Consider the following 20,034-nt stretch of genomic DNA (forward strand, 5'->3'; position numbering starts at 1 on the left):
TCATGTTTCTTTGACTGATGCATAAATGAAACAGATTATCTGAGTTGGTTGGTCTTTGCCCAAAATGGCCCTTATGGTTGCAGTAGCAGGGTGTAACGCAGGGTAGTAGCGCTTCACAGCTCGTAGGCTATGAATCCCAGATCAGATGTGATGTAATCACGCACCAATCAGGGGAGGTCATTCTCCGGCAAGGATTCAACCAGCACATTTCAGTTGCAGCTGAGATTTACAAGGATGTCATCATGAGAACCTCAGGAATGTCAGTGGGAGTGAGCGAGGTCGGTGCGAACAAACATTAGTTGTTTTGGCTGTCGGGTTAGGTGCTTTGAGGACCTCCTGTGAAACACGACGTGGGACGATGTTTTGGTTTTTTTCCCCCACAAATTCCATTGAATCGGTGGTTACTATGACCATGATCATACGCATTTCGTTGCTGCTTCCCTGGAGAATTCCATCAGGTAATTGTTAAACGCACTGGGAACCATTCCAGGAAACGGCTGTCTAGACCAGAACTCTCACAGGTGTAAATGCTCCGTCCACCTTCACAGTTTCCTGTATTCAGATGTCCAGATATTGGTGTCTTTTTGCACATATATGGTCTCAAATGGAATCTGTGTGAACTGTCTGTGGGTCGTCTTAGTTTTTTTTTGGTGTTCGGATCTTCATTTGATCCTAGTGCCTCTGTGCTCTTCTTTGAGCCCTTTCTCCCTCATATGCCCTCAGTATTGAATGCAGTGCTGATGAATCATTCCACACACCAACATGCTTCACTCTAGTCCTTAACCTCCCTCCACCAACCCCAAAACACCTATTTGCTCTCTGTGTTTGAATCAAGAAGTCAAAACATTTCTGGGCACTATTATGCAGGTCTTTCAAGAAGGAGGGCTCTGGACAATTCTTATCACGATCCTGCATGTCTGTTCCCGTAAGCTTTGAAAGCACCTGAGCAGGAGAAGCTCTATTAGCATGTGGGTCTTAGTTTTGGCTTCTGCATTGAGGCCCAGCTTCAAGGAAGCCTTCATGTCCCTGAAGCTGCAACTGAACAACTTCAGAAGACCTTACTCCCCTTTCTTTTTTGTCATGGTTTCTGAGAAGACCATCTAACCACTTTATAAGCTCCCTGTGAGTGACTATTGCTTAGCTTGTCAGAGTTTTATGATGAATACAACCATTTTTAGCCTAGCTGAGCCTAGCAGTGCTTTTCAGACTCCTTACAATATTACACATTAAACGCCCGCCGCCTTTAAGGAGTCTATCTGAGGGCTCAATTGGAGATCCTGCCATCAAAATAAGGTCAAAGGACGTGGCTGTGGCTCCATACCACGTAGCTACCTTGGTTTGTGTTCAGCCAAGTAGGGTTACCCATCAAAGGTCAGAATCCTTCTCTGCACCACTTTCCTTGAAGATGAGTGATGTCATGTTTTCGTCCCCTAGTGAGCTGTCTCCCTTTAGCTACACCTGGACTGATTCGTCAAGCATTTCACCGTATTACAATCTGGTATCAAATGGGCTATGATGTCATCTTTACCTTTACCATTAGACTTGCTTCTTCCGTGGTGCCCCAGTGATCTAATTACTGTCACTGCATACTGTCAAAAGTAACTTCTGCTCTTTGTGTGTGTGCTAGGGGTAGGATCGCGTGGCCCGGCTTATAAATATCCCTCTGACACTATTGTGCACTCGACTCCATGTGAAGGGAGCTCTCTGCATGGAAACATTACAGCTCCACAAAGACCGCAACCTGCTCCCCTGGGAGTCACGTTTCTCCTGAGGGACATTAGAGCTCAGACCCGACTCGGTCTGCTTACCAGGACACAGGGAGCTTCATAAGTCACCGCTCAGACATTTTTGACAGGAGTCTGATGGTAACTGAACCCGTACATGCATGGTGAGTGAAATAAAAAACCTGGCTGGGTTAGGTCGAGACCTCAATACAGTGCGTTCTGAGGGTGACACTGTCATGCTGTAAGTGGCAAGTGTTACAGGAGTGATGCATGCGGAGAGTGCGCATAAATATTGTTTACAATGATGTGTCTTTGCATTTGAACGTCGCAAATGGAAACGGTTAAGTAATTTGACCCTTGGACCAGAATGGTATGTGCGTGCAATAATGATTACACAAAAACAGTAGTGTGCAATATGAGTCACGAAATAAATGTCTACTTGTGATTCCTGCTGGAAATCATTTCATTTAAAGTGTGGAATCATAAAACATTGCCTAATTGTTCAGCAATTAGAAAGATGAAATGACTCAATACAAAAGGAATTTATTTGAGTTCCCAGACACATAAGCGTGTAGGATCCTTTTAAAGACCCCAAAGTGAAAGCTTTAGGGTCCGTCCCGGCGAGAGCGTCCCCCTCCTGACGTCACATCTGCTCGGCTCTGACTCCAACTCTGACTCCTGTCCTTACACAGTGAAACTTTTTAAAAACTCCCCGATCCCGTCTGCGGCCGGCAGCGTCGCGCACATCTGCCGCTTGGCTCCCCCTTTGCCCCGTTTCGCCGTCCGGCCGCGCTTTATTCCGTTTTAGGTTCGTTTCGCGAAAGCCTTGCTATTTTACTACTTTGAATTTAAAATTTCCTGTGTGTGTTTTAGAAGCGCTTGATAAATGCATGGGCTCAGGGTAGTAGCTGTAAATCACTTATCTCTTGCTGTAGAATAGTTCCCCCCCCCAAGTTTTCGGATATAGAAAGTGGAAGCAAACATCTGGAATTTCTGCACGGGACGCATTTTAAAGCTTTGTTTTTTTTTGTTTTTTTTTTTGTTTTTTTTAAATCTATTAAAAAGTTCGGTGCGTCCCGATACGGAGTGAGTATGGCTTGGCTGAGATGGGACATTTTGCTCCCGGTGTGGGTATTTGTCTCGCCGGCATTCGCGTCCCCGGAGCAAAGCGGGTTCAGGAGATACTACGTCCTGCAGCCTGGTATGTCCGGGACACTTTCTTCCCGGGCCGGCTCCGCAGCGCAGCCCCGCTCCTACAACGTGGAGCTGACTGCCAGCATCGGCGGTCAGGTCCGCAGTCGCAGGATGGGCAGCCAGGCGAACCCAAGTCTGCCTCTCCGCCAGGACTCCAAGTTCATGCAGCAACACCAACAGCAGCAGACGGCGCACCAAATTAAAATATCAGGGTAAGGAGATGTAGCGTGTGCTGCTGTCACTTCGTAGGTAACTGGGGTTATACGCTCGCGTCTGCATTTCCATCCACCGCCGCAGAACTCTGATTATTAAATTCTTTTGCGCAAAGTACTTAAGACAATAATCAGGTGTGTAAAACGCTCACACGAAACCAAGAAGACAAAGAGATCTTTATCCTGATATGAAAACTAAGGGAAGATAATTATTAGAGAAACGTTTGTAATTATTATGCCGGCAGCCTTTATTATTGGTCAATGGGGGGAAATCATTGTTTTGTAGATCGCAAATTATAACAGATACTGCCTTTGCAACTACTTAACAATATAGGAGAAATCTGCAGTCCACGTGTCCTGTATCTGACTTATGTAGTTTTTTTAAATACTAATTTTTATTTAGTTTTCTGTTGGGACATCCTAAGCTTACAGAACTTATATTGAAAATCAGACAGTTTTTCCCAGGGCACACCCTGGGCCTGTGTCTGTATGTGTGACGTTTTTTTCTGGGTGGTGTTGCAGGATTAACATCTGTGGAGGTCAGTGCTGTCATGGATGGAGCAGGGCTCCCGGATCACAGAGGTGTACAAAACGTGAGTATGCAAGTTGCGTGGAGCCACATGGCTCGGGGAAGGCTAGACTGGTGGACTGGCAGCCTTTGCACAAGGGGGCTTGGCATCGCACTGTGGGCGTGCTCCCATTGGCGCGAGCAGCCGTGTGTCTGCATACCCTGCAGACCACGTGGGCATCTCCTGGAGGAGTATTGCTCCAGTCACAGGCCTGGTCACAGGTCTCGGAAGGTGGTGATCTAGTTTCTGGCTGAACTGTCTCGCCAGTAACCCTGTAAGTTACTCCGGTAGGTTGATGTATTGTCCAGCAGGTTATGACACTGTCATTAAGGCAGGGTGCATGAAGAGCAGTAATAGTAGGCCGTTTGTGTGGTGTGATTGTGAGGTTTCCCAGTGTTTGTATACTGAATGGGTGAGATGGGGTCCCAGCTATCCTGTTAAGTGCATATTGCCACAGAACTGCTTTGTACCATCAGTCGCAGCATCGTCACCCTGAAAGAAACACACCGTAGTTCATGTTATCAGCTGCAGACACATACAGGGGGTAGTGGAAACATGATTGGAGAGCCGACAGCGACAGCATGTGTGTTTGCGTTCTCCACCCCCCCCCACCCCCCCTTCTGGTCGGCAAACCTCCAGTGGGGTAGTACTATGGGGTGCTGCAGCACATGTGTTTTAAAAAGTGGGTATGAGACCTGGTAGGCATGAGAACAGGCTGCTTTTGTGCCACCCTATAAATAACCACAGTCTGTTGTGAAACAATGGCAGCTTCCTAGGATGGGGTGCGTGTGACCCTTGTGAACGCCTGTACTGTAGTCTCTCAGCTGGCTCGGCGGAAATCTATGCACCCATTTGGTCTGCTGGCAGCCACTGCTCGCCCTCGCCCACCAGCACACCTCATTGCATAGAAAACGGGAGGCTCCTTGTGTTGAATGGCATAGGCCCTCTGCTCATGTCTCTCTGTCTGTCTTGCATGTTAAACAGTCCAAACGTGGTCGGTGACCTTTTTCCCCAGCTTGCTGTCTATACTGGGATGTTTGGTGCTGTTACTCTAACCTTTCCTCTTGGTCATACATGATTTCCCATTCCACATGTCTGCGTTGGGGCTGCTTTCTTCTCCCCCCCCCCCCCCCCCCACATTGTCCGGCATGGTTTTCCCACAATATCTCTGAGAGGGTCATTGAGGGGGTTATGGCCAGGCACCAGGGGACAAACCTTCATCTGCTGGCAGGTGTGCAGGTGGCAGAGGCTGGCAGAGTAAATGTACAGCTAGAAGTGACAGCATGATGGTTACTCCCCAGGAAAGTGACTCCCTCCCCCGACCAACCTTCTAATTATTTGCACCACAGATCAAGTAGGGGACAAAGGTAAACTGGAGTTCACAGCTTGACCTCAGTGGACAGTGGAAGAATGCACATCTGCTGCCTACAGTCTGGACAGCCTTCTCTTCTTGGGAATAATCTTCAAGACCAGTACAACCCAGTGTGCTGCTTACCAAACACTGATCAAATATTGTTGTTATTCACTGAATTCCAGTTAATCACGCAATCTTGCCAAAAGTTCAACAATCCAGAGTTAACCGTCCTGTTCATGGTTTTACCATCTTATAGGCTCCAGCCAGGGTTTGGCTGTCCTGGTCAGTGTTGGCACACTGAGGCACTTCAGCTTTCGGCACAGGATACACCAACAAGAAAACATATTGTTTCTTTGACGTCTCTGTCATCTCTCCACACAGGTGGTCTTCTTTAGCTACCTTGCTGTGCTCTGCTTGTGAATGAGCGACTGGGTTGTAAAGCATTTGAAAAAGTTTTAGTGATGCCTCCATTTAGACATACACCAGCATACACTCCCACCCCTGCATCCCAGAAAAAAATGTATTCCTTAATAGAAATACATTCAGTTTGTTCTGGCACTGTTTGCAGTGTGTTTGGTGGATGTGGTGCATCAATATGTGTATCTGGCAGGAGTCCATGCCGGGTCGGACCCAAAGGCAGCCCTGTACCACTCCACCCTCCTTGGGGCCTGGGCAATAATCGGTGTAATAGTATGGAAGTGAAGGGATCAAGTCTGCAACCATAGGAAGCCTCTATAAGGATAGACTCACATTAACCTGTAACCTGGCCTGGCTCCAAGGGACAAATAGATTGTAGACAGAATGTGCTTGTGACACAGTATTCTGAGTGTGAATGACATGCATGGATTTCAGATGAATTCAATACAATACAAGAGTTTCAGAAATGTGGTTCCGCTGGCATTTTGAGGCTTCAGATTGTCTTCCATCTTGGGTCCTGGAACATGAGTGTGTCACCTAGTCCTGGGCTCTCCTCATACCCTCCTCATACCCTCCTCATATCTTGGCCCTCCACATCTCCACTTTTGAGAAGGGCTCTCTTTCTCCTCAAGCTGTCCTTTTGTCTTCCATCTTGCCAGGAGCATAATATTGAGTCTATGTAATAAGAAATGAGAGGTGGATCTCAGTGTTTGGCTTCCTGAATTTCTGTAAGCCATCTACAAAGCAGGATGAGTTTAAACATAAAAAGCTGGGAATTAATGTAGAAATGAAAGGAAGAGAGAGGCAGCATCTGTGCATCCTGTCGCCTCTGAGGATTGTTCCATTGATGGGACATTGAGTGTCACGAGGCAGATGACTGTATAAAAGCAGGATTCCATCTGCCTTTCTCTGTTTATAGTTCACCCAGAGGAACATTCATTCTGTGCCGTGTGCTACAGTACAGCAGACATTTTGTTTTGCTGTCAAGAAAAGAAAGACAGTCAAGGATTCTGTTTTCCTGGGCGGTTAAGTCTTCTGTAGACAAAAGCACGACTGATCCTGTCAAACGCCGAAGTCAGTTCAGAGTCAGCAGTTCATGCTTATTTTTGCTTTGGAGAGAAACTGATATTGCCCAAAGTCGGCTTTGATGAACCCAGTTATACAGAAGTAAAAGTTTGCCTTATTTAGAATTTTTTTAATTATGTATATTAGTATCAGGCGGCATGGTGGTGCAGTGGTTAGCACTGTTGCCTCACACCTCTGGGACCTGGGTTCGAGTCTCTGCCTGGGTCACATGTGTGTGGAGTTTGCATGTTCTCCCCATGTCGTCGTGGGGTTTCCTCCGGGTACTCCGGTTTCCCCCCGCAGTCCAAAAACATGCTGAGGCTAATTGGAGTTGCTAAATTGCCCATAGGTGTGCATGTGTGAGTAAATGGTGTGTGAGTGTGCCCTGCGATGGGCTGGCCCCCCATCCTGGGTTGTTCCCTGCCTCGTGCCCATTGCTTCCGGGATAGGCTCCGGACCCCCCGCGACCCAATTGGATAAGTGGTTTGGAAAATGGATGGGATGGATATTAGTATCAAATGCTTAATGATAAAACAATAATGATGCAGATGTAGCCCAGTGAGCTATATTTTAGTGGACCCTCAGTATGGGGAGGTGAAAGAAAAGGTGGCTCCATGAAAGATCTCATTACTGGTGCCCAGTGCATATTCAACACTAGAAGATGGCCTACCAGGCTACCCCAACCACACCATTCTCTGGTGATCATGTGCTATGTGGAGAATGGGGTGGGGGGCTAAGTCTTTGTGCTTCCTTCACCCCCACACTTCATAGTTTTCTAAAAAGCAAAAACTCTTGTACTTTGCTTGGTTACGTATGGTTATGATTAGGGCTGGGTAGGGGTTCCTATCTTTCCTATAGAAATGAATGAGCGGTCCTTATAAAGATATGTTTAGCTGACATGTATGAGTGTGTGTGTGTGTGTGTGTATATATATATGTATATATATATATATGTATGTATGTATGTATATATATATATATATATATATATATATATATATATATATAGGTTAATCTTGGTCTAGTGCCTGTTGTGTCTGGCATAGACTCTAGACCCCCCACGACCCTGCTTAAGATAAGTGGGTATGAAAAATGAATGAATGAATGAATGAACGAACGAATGAATGAGTGAATGAATGAATGAATGAATTAACGAATGAATGAACAGATGAATGAACGAATGAACACAATAATATAACATACACAGATTTGGCAATGAGGGTGGCATGGTAGTGCAGTGGTTAGCACTATCATGTTGCACCTTTGGAACCTGGGTTCAAATCCCTGCTGGAATGTGTGTGGGGTTTGCATGTTCTTCCTGTGTTGTTGTGGAGTTTCCTCCCCACAATCCAAACACATGCTGAGGCTAATTGGAGTTTCCAAATTGCCTGTAGGTACGTGTGAGTGAGTGGTGTGTGAGTGTGCCCTCTGATGAGTTGGCACCGCATTCAGGGTTGTTCCCCACATTGAATCTGTAGCAACTGGGATAGGCTCCAGACCCCCTGCAACCCTGAATAGGACAAGCAGTTTCGCTCCTCCAAAGCATGCTAAAGTGGCTCAATAATATTCAGATATTGTGACTACACCAGCCATGGGAAATCAAGAGAGTGGTTCAATAAACCACTCTGTCACTATGCACTCTGTCACTATGCACATCTTGACTCTTCTGTTTTCACCTAAACTGTTTGTCAGGAGCTCCGCGGTGTCAATATTCATGATCGGGCTGATATAACCTAACTTTTGGTCACTTGTGCCAATACCATAGTCGATTTCAGTGGTGCCAGCTGTGCAAATCTTGGACTGGGGACAACGTGAAATGTATTGTTCTCTAATGAGTCCACCTTCACAGTCTTTCCCATGTCCAGAAGAGTTACGGTGTAGAGAAGCCCCAAAGGGCTTACCTCCCAGACTGTCGCACACCCAGACTGTCGCACACCCAGACTGCAGCACACCCAGACTGCAGCACGGGGTGGATGAGTGATGATTTGGGCCGCAATATCATTGCAATCCTTAGACCCACTACTTGTTCTAGATGGGGGTGTTACTGCCAAGGACTATCAAATCATTCTGGAGGTTCCTCTTCACCCAGTGTTCACCCACATTGTACCCTGAAGGTGGTGCCATGTATCAGGATGATAATGCGCCAACACACACAGCAAGACTTATGACACAGTGGTTTGATGAACATGAAATGAAGCTGAACATCTCCCATGACCTGCATAGTTACCATATCTGAATATTATCGAGACATTCTGGGGGGCTTTGGAAGAGCTAATCAGGAAACAGTTTCCTCCACCAGCCACTGTTCTGCAAGAGGAATGGCTCGAAATCACTCTGGCCTACACCATACTAATAAATTATTGTGGTCTATCCAAGGTGTTTCAGTTTCATTGTCCAATCAATGCTTAAAAAAGTAAGATCAGCAGGCAGCTCCCTAGAGTGCAGGACCCAAGGTTGTTCACCCCACCGCCTCCCAGGTCTGCCCCGGTGCACTTGTAAGACCTCCAGAATTATGTAGGACACCTCCCAGCCTTCCCTTAGTCTATGTCCCCTTCCGTCTGGCAGAAGGTACAAGAGCAGTAGAACCTCAAGCCAGTTCTGCCAGTCTCTGTAACAGCCTCTTCCCCGTGGCCATCCAGACTCTGACCTCTTTTCTGTTCCCCTCCTCATAGATATGAACTCACACTAACTCTGATGACCACCAGTACTTCATTGCCATTTGTACTTTTATTGCACTTTTCCCACTTATAGACATGGACAAATGTATTGGTACCCTTCCACAAAAAACAAAAAAACACAACAATCTCTGAAATTGACAAAAGTTGGCATCCTTTATTGTTTAGTCCATATTTAACACAAATCAGACTTTGCTTTTGCTTATTTATTCAGTTGAATGTTTTACATAATTGAACAAATGAAAATAGCATGGACAAAAATGATGTTACCATTAATTTAATACTTTGTGGTACCACCTTTTGCAGCAATCACTGCCATCATGTGATTTCTGTACTTCACAATGAGATGCCTGCATTTACCAACAGGTTGTTTGGCCCACTCTTCCTGAGCAAACTGCCCAAGCTCTCTCAAGTTTGAAGAGTTGCACATTGCAATTTTCAGATCTTTCCATAGATGTTCTACAGGATTAAGATCTGGACTCATGGAGGGCCATTTAAAAATAGTCCAATGTTTTTCTCAGCCATTCTTGAGTGCTTTTAGCTGTATGTTTTGGGTCATTATCCTGTATCCTTGTTGGAGGACCCATGACCTGCGACTGAGGCTGAGTTTTCTGACACTGGGCAGTATGTTTCGCTCCAGGATGCCTTGGTACACTTGAGACAACATTGTGTCCTGCACAGATTCAAGGTTCCCCATTCCAGATGCAGCAAAGCAGCCCCAAAACAAAACCTCTCCATGTTTCACAGTAGGCAAGGTGCTCTTTTCCTTCCTTCTGTAAACATAGAGCTGATGTGACTGACCAAAAAGCTCCAGTTTTGTTTCATCAGTCCAAAAGACATTCCCCCAGAAACTTTGGGGCTTGTCAACATGCATTTTGGTGAATTCAACTCTGGCTTTTTTATGTTTTCTGTCAATAATGAAGCCCTCCTGGGTCTTCTTCCATGGAACCCATTATTGTTCAAAATGAGACAGATGGTGAGATCAGAAAGTAACATACCCTGACCTTAGAGCTCAGCTTGAATGGTTTTGGATGGTTTCCTTGACTCTTTTTCTACCATCTGCACTATCCTTCTGATCAACCTGGGGTTGCATTTCCTCTTGCGTCCACGTCCTGAGAGGTTGGCTACAGTCCCATGAACCTTATACTTTTTAATAATATTGGCAACTGTGGTCACAGGGACATGAAGCTGCTTGGAGATGGTCTTATAGGCTTTACCTTTTACATAGTTATCCATAGTCTTCCTTCTGAGCTCCTCAGACAGCTCTCTCCTTTGCTTACTCTGGTCCATGTTCAGTGTGGTGCACACAATGATACCCAACAACACAGTAGCATATTCTTTAGCTTTAAAATAGGCTCAAAGGCTGGTGAAAAGCTTGAAGGCACCTGTGATACTAATTAAGGTTAAACACTTAGTTTGAAACATGACTATAATGCAAGGATAAATAGTCTCTTTAGGGGTACCAACAAATCTCTCCATACCGTTTTAGCAAATAAACATCAAATAATTTCTTTTTACCATTTTATTGGTTTACTCTGTCACATACTAACGGCATGCAGGTATACATTAGACAATTGCTTTTAATTGAATCACTTTTCAGGGGAAATGAAGCATTGTATCAATGAGCTATACGGGTACCAACAAATTTGTCCATCTCAGTATCAATTATTTATTCATTATTACTCCCAATCACAACTCCGCTGCTCCATCATTAGCCATTTGAAACATTCCATCAGTGTTTACTTTTACATTGTGGTCAGTGTTGTTAAGATGCCTCCCCCTGCCTTCTCCTGTCTGTCCAGACAGGAGAAGGTGGGGGGGGGGCATATATATATATGTGTACTTGGTTTGTAATCTGTTCAGACTGATGGCTTTCTAATGCTGTTGTATAACAGGAGGGCTTCTGTGTGTGTTTGTGTGCCTCCTACCATTTGCTTTGTTGCAGCCACCTGCCAACCCCAGTGTCAGAATGGCGGAATGTGCCTCCAGCCCCAGCTGTGTGTCTGTAAGCCAGGCTCCAAGGGTAAGACCTGCGAGCAGAAGAGCACGGCATCATCCAACCCGACCGTGATGGGAAATGACCGGCCCAACGGGCATGGTGTGGTACCACAGCACCCCATCCCCCAGCAGACATCCCCCCTGAGTCTCACCCAAGGCCATCCTCTGGTCCCCCACAGCAGCGGGGCGCAGATGACGCTCACTGTGAAGCAATCACCACAGCTCATCCGTCCCCAGCCGTAAGTTCCCACTGACCTTCTACTTTTCCTTGTTACAGGTTCAAAAGCAGTGAGAATGGAATATTGCAGTGAGCAACATATTATTCCACAATTATCTGCATTTAATTTTTCCATCAATTAAATTAGCTCATGAATTGCTCTGACTTGTTCTCCCAAAGATGGTGCCGCACAAACTGATTTCTTTTACTCAATGCTGGGTTCTTGTCCAGATCCCTGTTTTTCTTGACATAAACATTAGCGTGACCTGTAGCAATAGGCCCCTACCTCAAGACCAATACCCCAAAGCTGTCTGATCCCTGGGTGTCCACTGTTGTCTTCTGTCAGACGTATTTTATGTTTCAGGTGCTCTCCTAATCTAATCAGTTCCGTTTTGGGAACACTATGGGTCATCCCTAGTGCAATACAGCTTCCTCACACCCCCAGTGCTGGGGGTTCAAATCCTGCCTTTGCTCTCTGTGTGGGTGGGGCTGGCATGTTATCCCTGTGGTCTTCAGGTTTTCTCCCAAAGACATACAGTCAGATGAACAGGCATTTCTGTAAGTGTGTGAGTGCGTGCACCTGTGATGAACAGGCATCCTGGCCTTGATCTACCCATGCTTTGTGTTTTGTGCTGTCTGAGATAGGTTCCACCCTCCTGCCCCCCATGATCCAGAGAAATGGCTGGAAGATGCTTGTATGGCTCATGGGCTTCCCTCTTGTTGGTACATAAAGCCAGTCTGAGTGTTTTAACAATTGGTGTGTGAGTCACTAGGCCAGGTGTGGTTGGCCGCTGACTGGCTTAGCCTGTCCTTACCTTGTCTTTCAAAACTTGTCAGCCATGCTAGGTATCACGAGCAGCTCCCGTCATGTTATGATGAACTGGAGCAAAGGTGGGCTTTCAGCCAGTGTTCTGCCTGAACATCAGATGATGTGATGATTGAACTGCTCAGATCCGACCCATTTCACACTTAGACACTTTATCCTCAGGTATGCATTTATTACATTGATGAGTAATATTTGAAATATTTATGGTTTTTTTTCTCTCCTTGTGGATTATTAGCAAAATCTCCATTGTTGAGGTCTGCTCATTTTTTTTAGATGACCTGTCCTTGCTCCTAGGGCCCTGTCTGATGTTATATCCTCTCCTGACTTTTGGCCTTAGCCATACCCTTTGGCTGGTAGCAGATGCAGATCTGCCCAGGCAACTGTCCTCCCAGCACGGTGAATGATTATTTCATGGAGAAGTACTAATCTGCATAGTGGGGGAGGGGGGTGGTGGCTGGATGAACAGGTCACATTATAAGGAAGCACTGAAGCTTTTCCCTTCATCAGTCTGTCCTCATACATACATCTCAGGCAACAGGTTAATACCACTGTAATTACTGTCATCATGGTTCAGCTGTTGGAGTTAAATGATGTGAGTTATTTTAATGAACATTATCAAATATAACAGAGATGGGAGGCATTGGGTTTTGGCTACCATTCTGGCCTTGATTCAGATTTTCAGCACAGAGAAAACCTGATCATAGGTGAAATTTCCCTGGAGTGTAGAGTGGCTGCAGTCCAGAAAATTCCTTTTTTTTCCCCCTTTCTGTAGAGTCAAGTGGTAGAAAAGGAGTTGCATGGATTTCAGAGACACTGTGGGTAATGCACTTCGTTTGGTGCAGCTTCGATCTAAAATTTTCCATGTTTCCTGAGTGCCTGATCAGGGTTTTAGTGAAGTGGAAAGTGCAATGTCTTGTGGTTCCTACTGTTGTAAAACTCATCTGAAACTCATCAGAGTCCCCAGGGCTGGGGCCTGTTGGGAACTGGGGGGGAACCTAATTATGGGTATGGGGTCAGTTGCTGCTGGATACTCCGGTCCATTTGCCAGCTAGAACAAAGGTTCACACATTATACACAGAGGTCACCTCAGACCCTTCTGGGACTCTGAGAGAACTTTGCTCACTTTGTCACAATTAACTAAAGGGGGATACATGGTGGCAGTGAAACAGGAGATCTGGACTATCCTGTGTGATGATGAGTCAGGACAACCTTCTTTTTTCTGCACATACACAGGCATTCCAAAGTATTCTAAGGTGGGTTGACTCCCCTGTGTATGGGATCTCTGTGAAGCTCAGTGAGGAAGGCCCCTGAGCCATTTGGTCTCCGTTTGATGTTCTGGTTAATAACCTGCCACATGCTGGGGGTGAACCTTCTTTGTCTGACACACACCCATGGTTTTAGAGATTTAACCATGCGATAGTTTAGGAAAACATTTCAAGAGCCAGATATACTTTACATTGTTTACACTGAGCACATGAGAAGGAAATGTCACTGGTGGAGTGTCTGTGTCTGTACCGGTGTCTCCGTGTTTGTGTGAGGTCCATGATCAGTTCTGTCGAGGACATCTGTTTAGAAGACATGTGACTCAGACTCCCACACTGCCATAATTGACCATAATGAGTCAGAGTTGGCATGCAGTCCATAGCTATGCAGTGTCCCCCCACACTGTGGGATATCCTAAAGATGCTCTGGTTGTACAGCTTGACAGCAAAACTTTTTAAACTTAAAACTCTGTTTAGAGTGGGGGTCCTGAGAGACGGGGGGCTGTTATAAGTAAGGGCACATAAGTACTGAGACAAGGCATGGGTCACTGCAACTGCACTTCATACATGGCAGAGCCGAATCCTGGAGTGGTTAGACATCGAGGCTCATCACAAAGGTTCATTACCACACTCTGCCTGCCTTCCAGCTGGCCTGCACTCTCATTTCTACCTTCTCCCGGACCCAACCATAACATGACAGTTTGGCCAATAGCAGAATGTCGAGATTCCTTGAGAAGTCTGATAACAAAGAAATAGGGAAAGTAATGGAAGCTATAAGGGGATGCTGTGTATTTAAGGACATGTGAGAACCTTCGGCCATGCGGGATTCTGACAAACCTGAAAACCACTCCATGGATACCACAAAGTATAAAAGAATCCCCATTTTTGGGTTTCACCATTAATTACACAGTACATGCCAGCACACATGCCCTTGCTAGATAATTGCTGAACCTGGAACAAGACTGTATCTTTATAATGTCTCTATCCTCAGAGTTCTCATACTGAGAAGCTTAAACTAGGCTGCAGTAACCATCTCAGTTAGTTAGTTTTTCTTGCTAACCCTCAGCTATACCTTATTACATAACAACTGGCTGTGATTGTGAGGGCTGTGATTTTATTCATTGTAGACTATGTACCCTTCTGCATGGGCAGTGAAATTCACATCCTCCCCACAGACGTCAAGAAATTGACCTTGCTGTCTTCACAGACCACCTCCTTCCATGCTGAAGAACATCTCGTGTGCCTGTGCCAGGGCTGCCTTTCTGAAAGTAATCTCAGCTGCCAATGAAGTGGAAGAGGGAGACAGGAGGAATCAGAGAGTTAATTCAATCTACTAGTAAAACAAGATCAGATTTTCCCACATGCTTCATGATGGGAAGGATTGTTGGAGGAGAGGAAGGTCTCCTGACAAGTGGTCTCTTTAGGCAGGTCTTTAGTGGTTTCATTGTTTATTCTTCTGGTGGTGTTAGCGATGCCTTAATAGACTCTTATTTTATGTCCCTTACATTGAAATGGCTGCAAGGAAACACCTCTTACTCTATTCCTGGAGTGGGTTCACATGAACATGGCTACGGCTATTTAAGTAATCATGGTGAGTCCAGCTATGTGCAGAGGTATCGCGTTCTGTTTATTTATACTTTGGACAGCCTTGCTTGATCCTCTCCTGCACTCCTAAGCTAACAGTTGGAGCTGCATCTGATGCTAACCCTCTGTTATCCACCCCCATTACAGCTTTTTTTCTGGGTTTCTAATCCAGGAAGAAGGCCCCTTGGCTACTTAATAAGTGCCCATAAACACCAGCAGCAGCTGCATGTATCCAGAGGAAACTGAACTGCCCCCACTCCCCTACACACCTTCAAAGATTCCTGGTTCCCTGGTGTGTCAGTCACATCAAAGATCTGCTGTCAAACATATCAGAGTGAACACTGGAGGCATAGTTCATTGTTGATATTTTGAGCTTTTTGGTTAATCTGCATGGGGGGGGGGGGGGTGTCATGATTTGTCATGTTCAGTCATTAGAGGGTGACACTGTGCTAAAGGCTCCCGAAATCCGTCACATTTCATGTTGAGACGTAAACTTCTATTGTAAAATTGATGCTTTGCCTGTCTTTGGTTTCCTTCTGCCTGACTATTGGGATGGCAGGTAATCTCTCTAAGTATATCGTAAGCAATAATTACTTCTGTGAAGGGACCTTCACAGCACTTTGAAACAACAGTCATGCCCCATAATTTGAAGAAATTCTCCATTTTTTCACAATAGCTTGTTTGGTATCCAATTTGAATGATACAAAACAGTTCACCTGAGGTAGTTTTGAATATTCAGGTACCCATTTACCATTTTATCTATTCTCTGAAAATGATTAGTTTTGCTTGAAATCTGGGCTTGAATATACTATAACAAGCACATAAAAACCATCTTCAGCTCTGTTGTGTGGAATTTGGTCAAGCTCTGGGGAAAGGGGGCAGGTCGCATAATCCTGAAATCATATTGACCAGCTACATCTCTCAAGAATGCTTTCCTTATGTTCTGCTTCACCCTGAAAATTAGTCTGATTGTCCATCCATCCATGCATGCAAGCATCCATGCATGCAATTATGCATGTATCCACCCATCTATCAGTTGTCTGCCGTTTATCTGGGGGCAGGTCATGGGGGCAGCAATCCAAGCAGGGATGCCCAGACCTTTTCACCAACCACCTCCTTCACCTCCACTGAGGGAATCCCAAGGAATCCCAGGGCAGCTGAGATTCATAATTTCTCCAAGGTGACCTGGGGCTGCCCCAGGGTTTCTTAAACCTGATCCACTGAGCTCCTGCCCCTAATTGGATATTAATCTCTGTGGCTGCTCAAAGTCCAAGACAAGCTGGGAACTGCTGCATGGTTTGCATGTTTCTAGTAGGAATGGAGAACCATGCTGAATCATTGAATCCACAAGGCTAGGTGATCTACCCTGCCATTCGAAATACCAGAACTTTTTTTCGTCATCTGGAAGAAGCCAACTGATTTGGGTTTGAGGGAGAGATAGTGCAACTCAAATTGCATCTGTCGCAGTGACATTTGTATCCAGTGTCAACAAGGACATGGGTAAATTTGGCTATATGGCAAAAAACAGGTTTACAAGCAGAAATCCTGCAGCTAACTTAAACCGGCAAGTGAAGCTCCAAGCGAGAGTTCTGATTATGGGTCATTTGGTTTGTATTGGACTTTTTGTTGGTTTTTCATAAACTGCAGCATGATGGCACTAACTCCATTCTGTCATAAAGTCTGCAGTGACTATTGGCAAAGGCTTTCATTAAGGGGTCACTTTTCTTTCTTTCTTAACATGTTTCCTATGTAGGCTACCTGTGTGGACAGGATTCAATGAATGGCATTTTAACTTTGTATGTCAGTACAATTTCAGAAAGATTATATCTGTTGAGATCTTGTTAACTGTCAGAACAGGTAAACTTAGTTGGGGTTGGAAGCAGGGTTGCCCTGGGATGCCTGATGATTTTTTTTCAGAAATTTTGTCCTGAATCCTCAAAAAAAGCACAAAATCTTCCACTGTTTTTTTATTATTGTTGTTCTTTTGTTGGTCATTATTTATTAGCATTTGTTCTGATAATGGTGGTTTTGTGTGTCCTGTATTTTTACAGGCACTGGGAGGAAGTTCTATTTGTAAGGCATTAAACTGTGACAGTATTATGGGCCAGTCCCCAGAGGATGTGGAAGTTGACAGCCCATTTTAAGGTGTAATGGTGCTGGAAAAAGCATATTGTCAGCAGCAGGCTGCCCTGGTTCTGGTGGCAATAGGGATGGAATCCAAGCCTTCCCTAACTGGTACTCTTTGACTGGTATGTGAAGCTGATTCTGATGGCATAGGTACTGTCTCAATATGATTACTCTGGGGCTCTGCTTTGCAAATCTCCAGGTCCATCTGCCTGGCATTGTTTCACATTTCAGTGCCTGAGTGAGCTTGACAATACTACCAGACGAAAAAACCCAACATGCAGGCATCTGAGTAGTGTTTGCGTCAGCTTTTCAGTTGAAGTATCCTAATTTTTTTGTGTCAGAAAGTTACTTCTTTTCTAAGAAAGTCTGAATCCAAAGCACATGGTGCTGTTGTTATGGTCTGGTGGTGTCAGTCTTACGGGCTAAACCTCTTCAAGAATCCCTTTAATGCCATGTTCACCCTACAGGAGTTAGCTCTTATTTTCCACTTACCAACAGTTGTTGGAGATCACCAACAAACCCCCAGATCAGAGGCAAACTAGGGTTTGATCGACACTGGCAAATTGATGCCAGTATATGTGAACTCTTCAAAGATGTGATCCAACTGAGTTACTTATGTGTTGCAGATGCCCAACAGATATCTAGCATGCTAAATATCTGGACCTGTCAACGACTCCTAATCTTGTAGTGTGAAAAGTTTTGTGACTGGCAATGTGTGGTGACAAACTTCAACCAATGAGAGCGCAAGACACGGAGTGAGGTGAAACCTGAGGGAGGAGTTTAAAAAAGGTTTCAATAGTTCAGTTTGATGGCTTTTTTAGTTTGTTGAGTTTTTCTGTGCAGAACCTTTTTCATAGGGGAATATATGTATAAACTTTAATATTACAGATCACTAAAGAACCAGAGTATGTAATACTGTATCCTGAAAGTTCTATGTATATGAGGGTTAATTGGCATCTGTAGATGTTGATCATATGTGTTGACATTTGATTAAGGTGTTTAAACATTTTGTAGAGTCTTGACACTAGAATTGTGATTTCCTGGTGTCATTCACACATATGATTTCATGAAAACTGTACTTGGGAGACCACACAGATTCATAAATGATTTCTCCAAGTGAAAGATCTTGTACTGAATGAACCCCTGTTGCTGATCAGCTATGTAGTGTGAAAACCACATCGACTACAAGACTCTCGAATACAAGATGACAAGTCCTGTATTGTGAACTTAGCATTAGGGCTTCCAATACAAATTGACCAGTTTGCAGTCATGAGAGACAGAGGTAATATTATGTATTTACTTTAACACCCCACAGGAGGCAGAGAGGGGTCAGAACTCCACGTGCTGTGAATAACACTGCTTAGTTCCATGTCATACATGTTTTTTTTTAAATAAGTATAATCTTTTTGAGGCATTTTAAGCAGATAACCAGTGGTGCACCTGACTAGCCTAATCAGACTGCAGTTTAGCTCTTAATAAGGCTGAGGGAGGCTGTAATCACAGTTCTGAAACATGCTTCATCGTCCAGACCTAGCGGGTTGGGAAACTGTGTCTGCGAGGTGGGTGTGATAACAATTGTTGGAAGGTGCCCCCTTTCTCCTAGCAGCCCCCAATGGTTAGGTTCTCTGGGGTCTATAACAGCTACTTAGCAAGGACTAGTGCTTAGTTCAATTGGAGCTGCTTTTCACATCTGACTAGCAGCCAGGTAACTGGGTTAACGTACATGAAATGATTTGTTTTTGTGTTTATCCCAAAACCTACAGCATATTTTCTGTATAATACAAAAAAAGAACAAGCAAGTGCTTACCATCAAGAATTTGTGCTCACCGTGACAAAAGATTCTGGGATTTCAGATAAGATTTCCAGGGAATTGGGTATAAACAGCTCGTGGCAGAGTGTACACCCCCCCCCCCCCCCCAACTAGCCGCCATGCCCTTTCCCCTTTGGTGACAGTGATATGAAGGCTTGAGTTTGAAATGGCTCACATCTACCCTTTCTGAAGGTGCTTCAAAGACTTGGCTGCAGAATGTTCAAAGGATACCCACTAAGTTGGGGTCAGGTCAAAGGGCAGGCCTGACATGGCCTTGGAACATGAAATGGGAGAATCTATAACTACAGAGCCATGCTGTGAAGCTCTCTGCTTCCTTCACCCCAGGTTGAAAGACCAAAGTGTGCATTTATGTGTGTTTTGCTTAACATACAGCATCTGTGCCTCTTTGGGAAAATGTCCCTATAAGGATATCAAACAAAAATGTATGCCCCGGGAAGTGTAAATTGTTTTGCAGTACTTTTAGCTTTGCCTTCCGACTCAGCTCTGTCATCATCACGACAGACCGGTACAATGTCCACATAATTCATGATGCTGCACTGATCTGCCTGTCAGTCTGGAAATTCTGCCTATATGAATGTTACTAACAGAATTGGTGACAATGGGCAGTCCAACACCCACCTTGAATGAGTCTGACTTACTGCCAGCAATGCAAACCAAGCTCCTGCTCCAGTATGCAGAAATATACATTACAGTGCAAATTTGCTTTTATCAACGTTAATGAGACAGGAGGAATTTAAGAAGTCTGCTAGCCTGGGGGACAACCTCCCCAGGGAGGTTGAGGAATATGATCTAGGGATGCACCAATCCGACATTTTCAGTTGTGATACTAATACCAATAGGTGGGTTTTGGGTATTGGCTGATCTTGAGTACCGATAACAGGGTTTAATTAATAGGCTGTGTGTCTCATTGTTTACGGAAACATCAGACTTAGATACTTGATTTAAATACAGTAAAACCTTGGAACTGGAACGCCTCTTAA

General features: G+C 44.8%; 1 protein-coding gene across 5 annotated transcripts in view; it reads left to right on the plus strand.

Annotated features, from left to right (window-relative positions):
- The first annotated feature begins 2,411 nt into the window (after positions 1-2,411).
- The window catches only part of ltbp1 (latent transforming growth factor beta binding protein 1), a 75,988-nt gene continuing 58,365 nt past the window's right edge, over positions 2,412-20,034 (plus strand). Inside the window, exons 1-3 of one of the 5 annotated variants that reach the window (XM_049007994.1) lie at positions 2,412-3,130; positions 3,653-3,723; positions 11,155-11,446. In XM_049007994.1, the coding sequence (XP_048863951.1) occupies positions 2,817-3,130; positions 3,653-3,723; positions 11,155-11,446 (677 nt within the window). In that variant the 5' untranslated portion in view covers positions 2,412-2,816. The remainder of the gene's footprint in view (positions 3,131-3,652; positions 3,724-11,154; positions 11,447-20,034) is intronic. The other 4 variants (XR_007396892.1, XM_049007993.1, XM_049007997.1 and 1 more) reach the window with 4 other exon arrangements.

Source organism: Brienomyrus brachyistius, chromosome 3 (assembly GCF_023856365.1).
Source record: "Brienomyrus brachyistius isolate T26 chromosome 3, BBRACH_0.4, whole genome shotgun sequence".
Classification (NCBI taxonomy): domain Eukaryota; kingdom Metazoa; phylum Chordata; class Actinopteri; order Osteoglossiformes; family Mormyridae; genus Brienomyrus; species Brienomyrus brachyistius.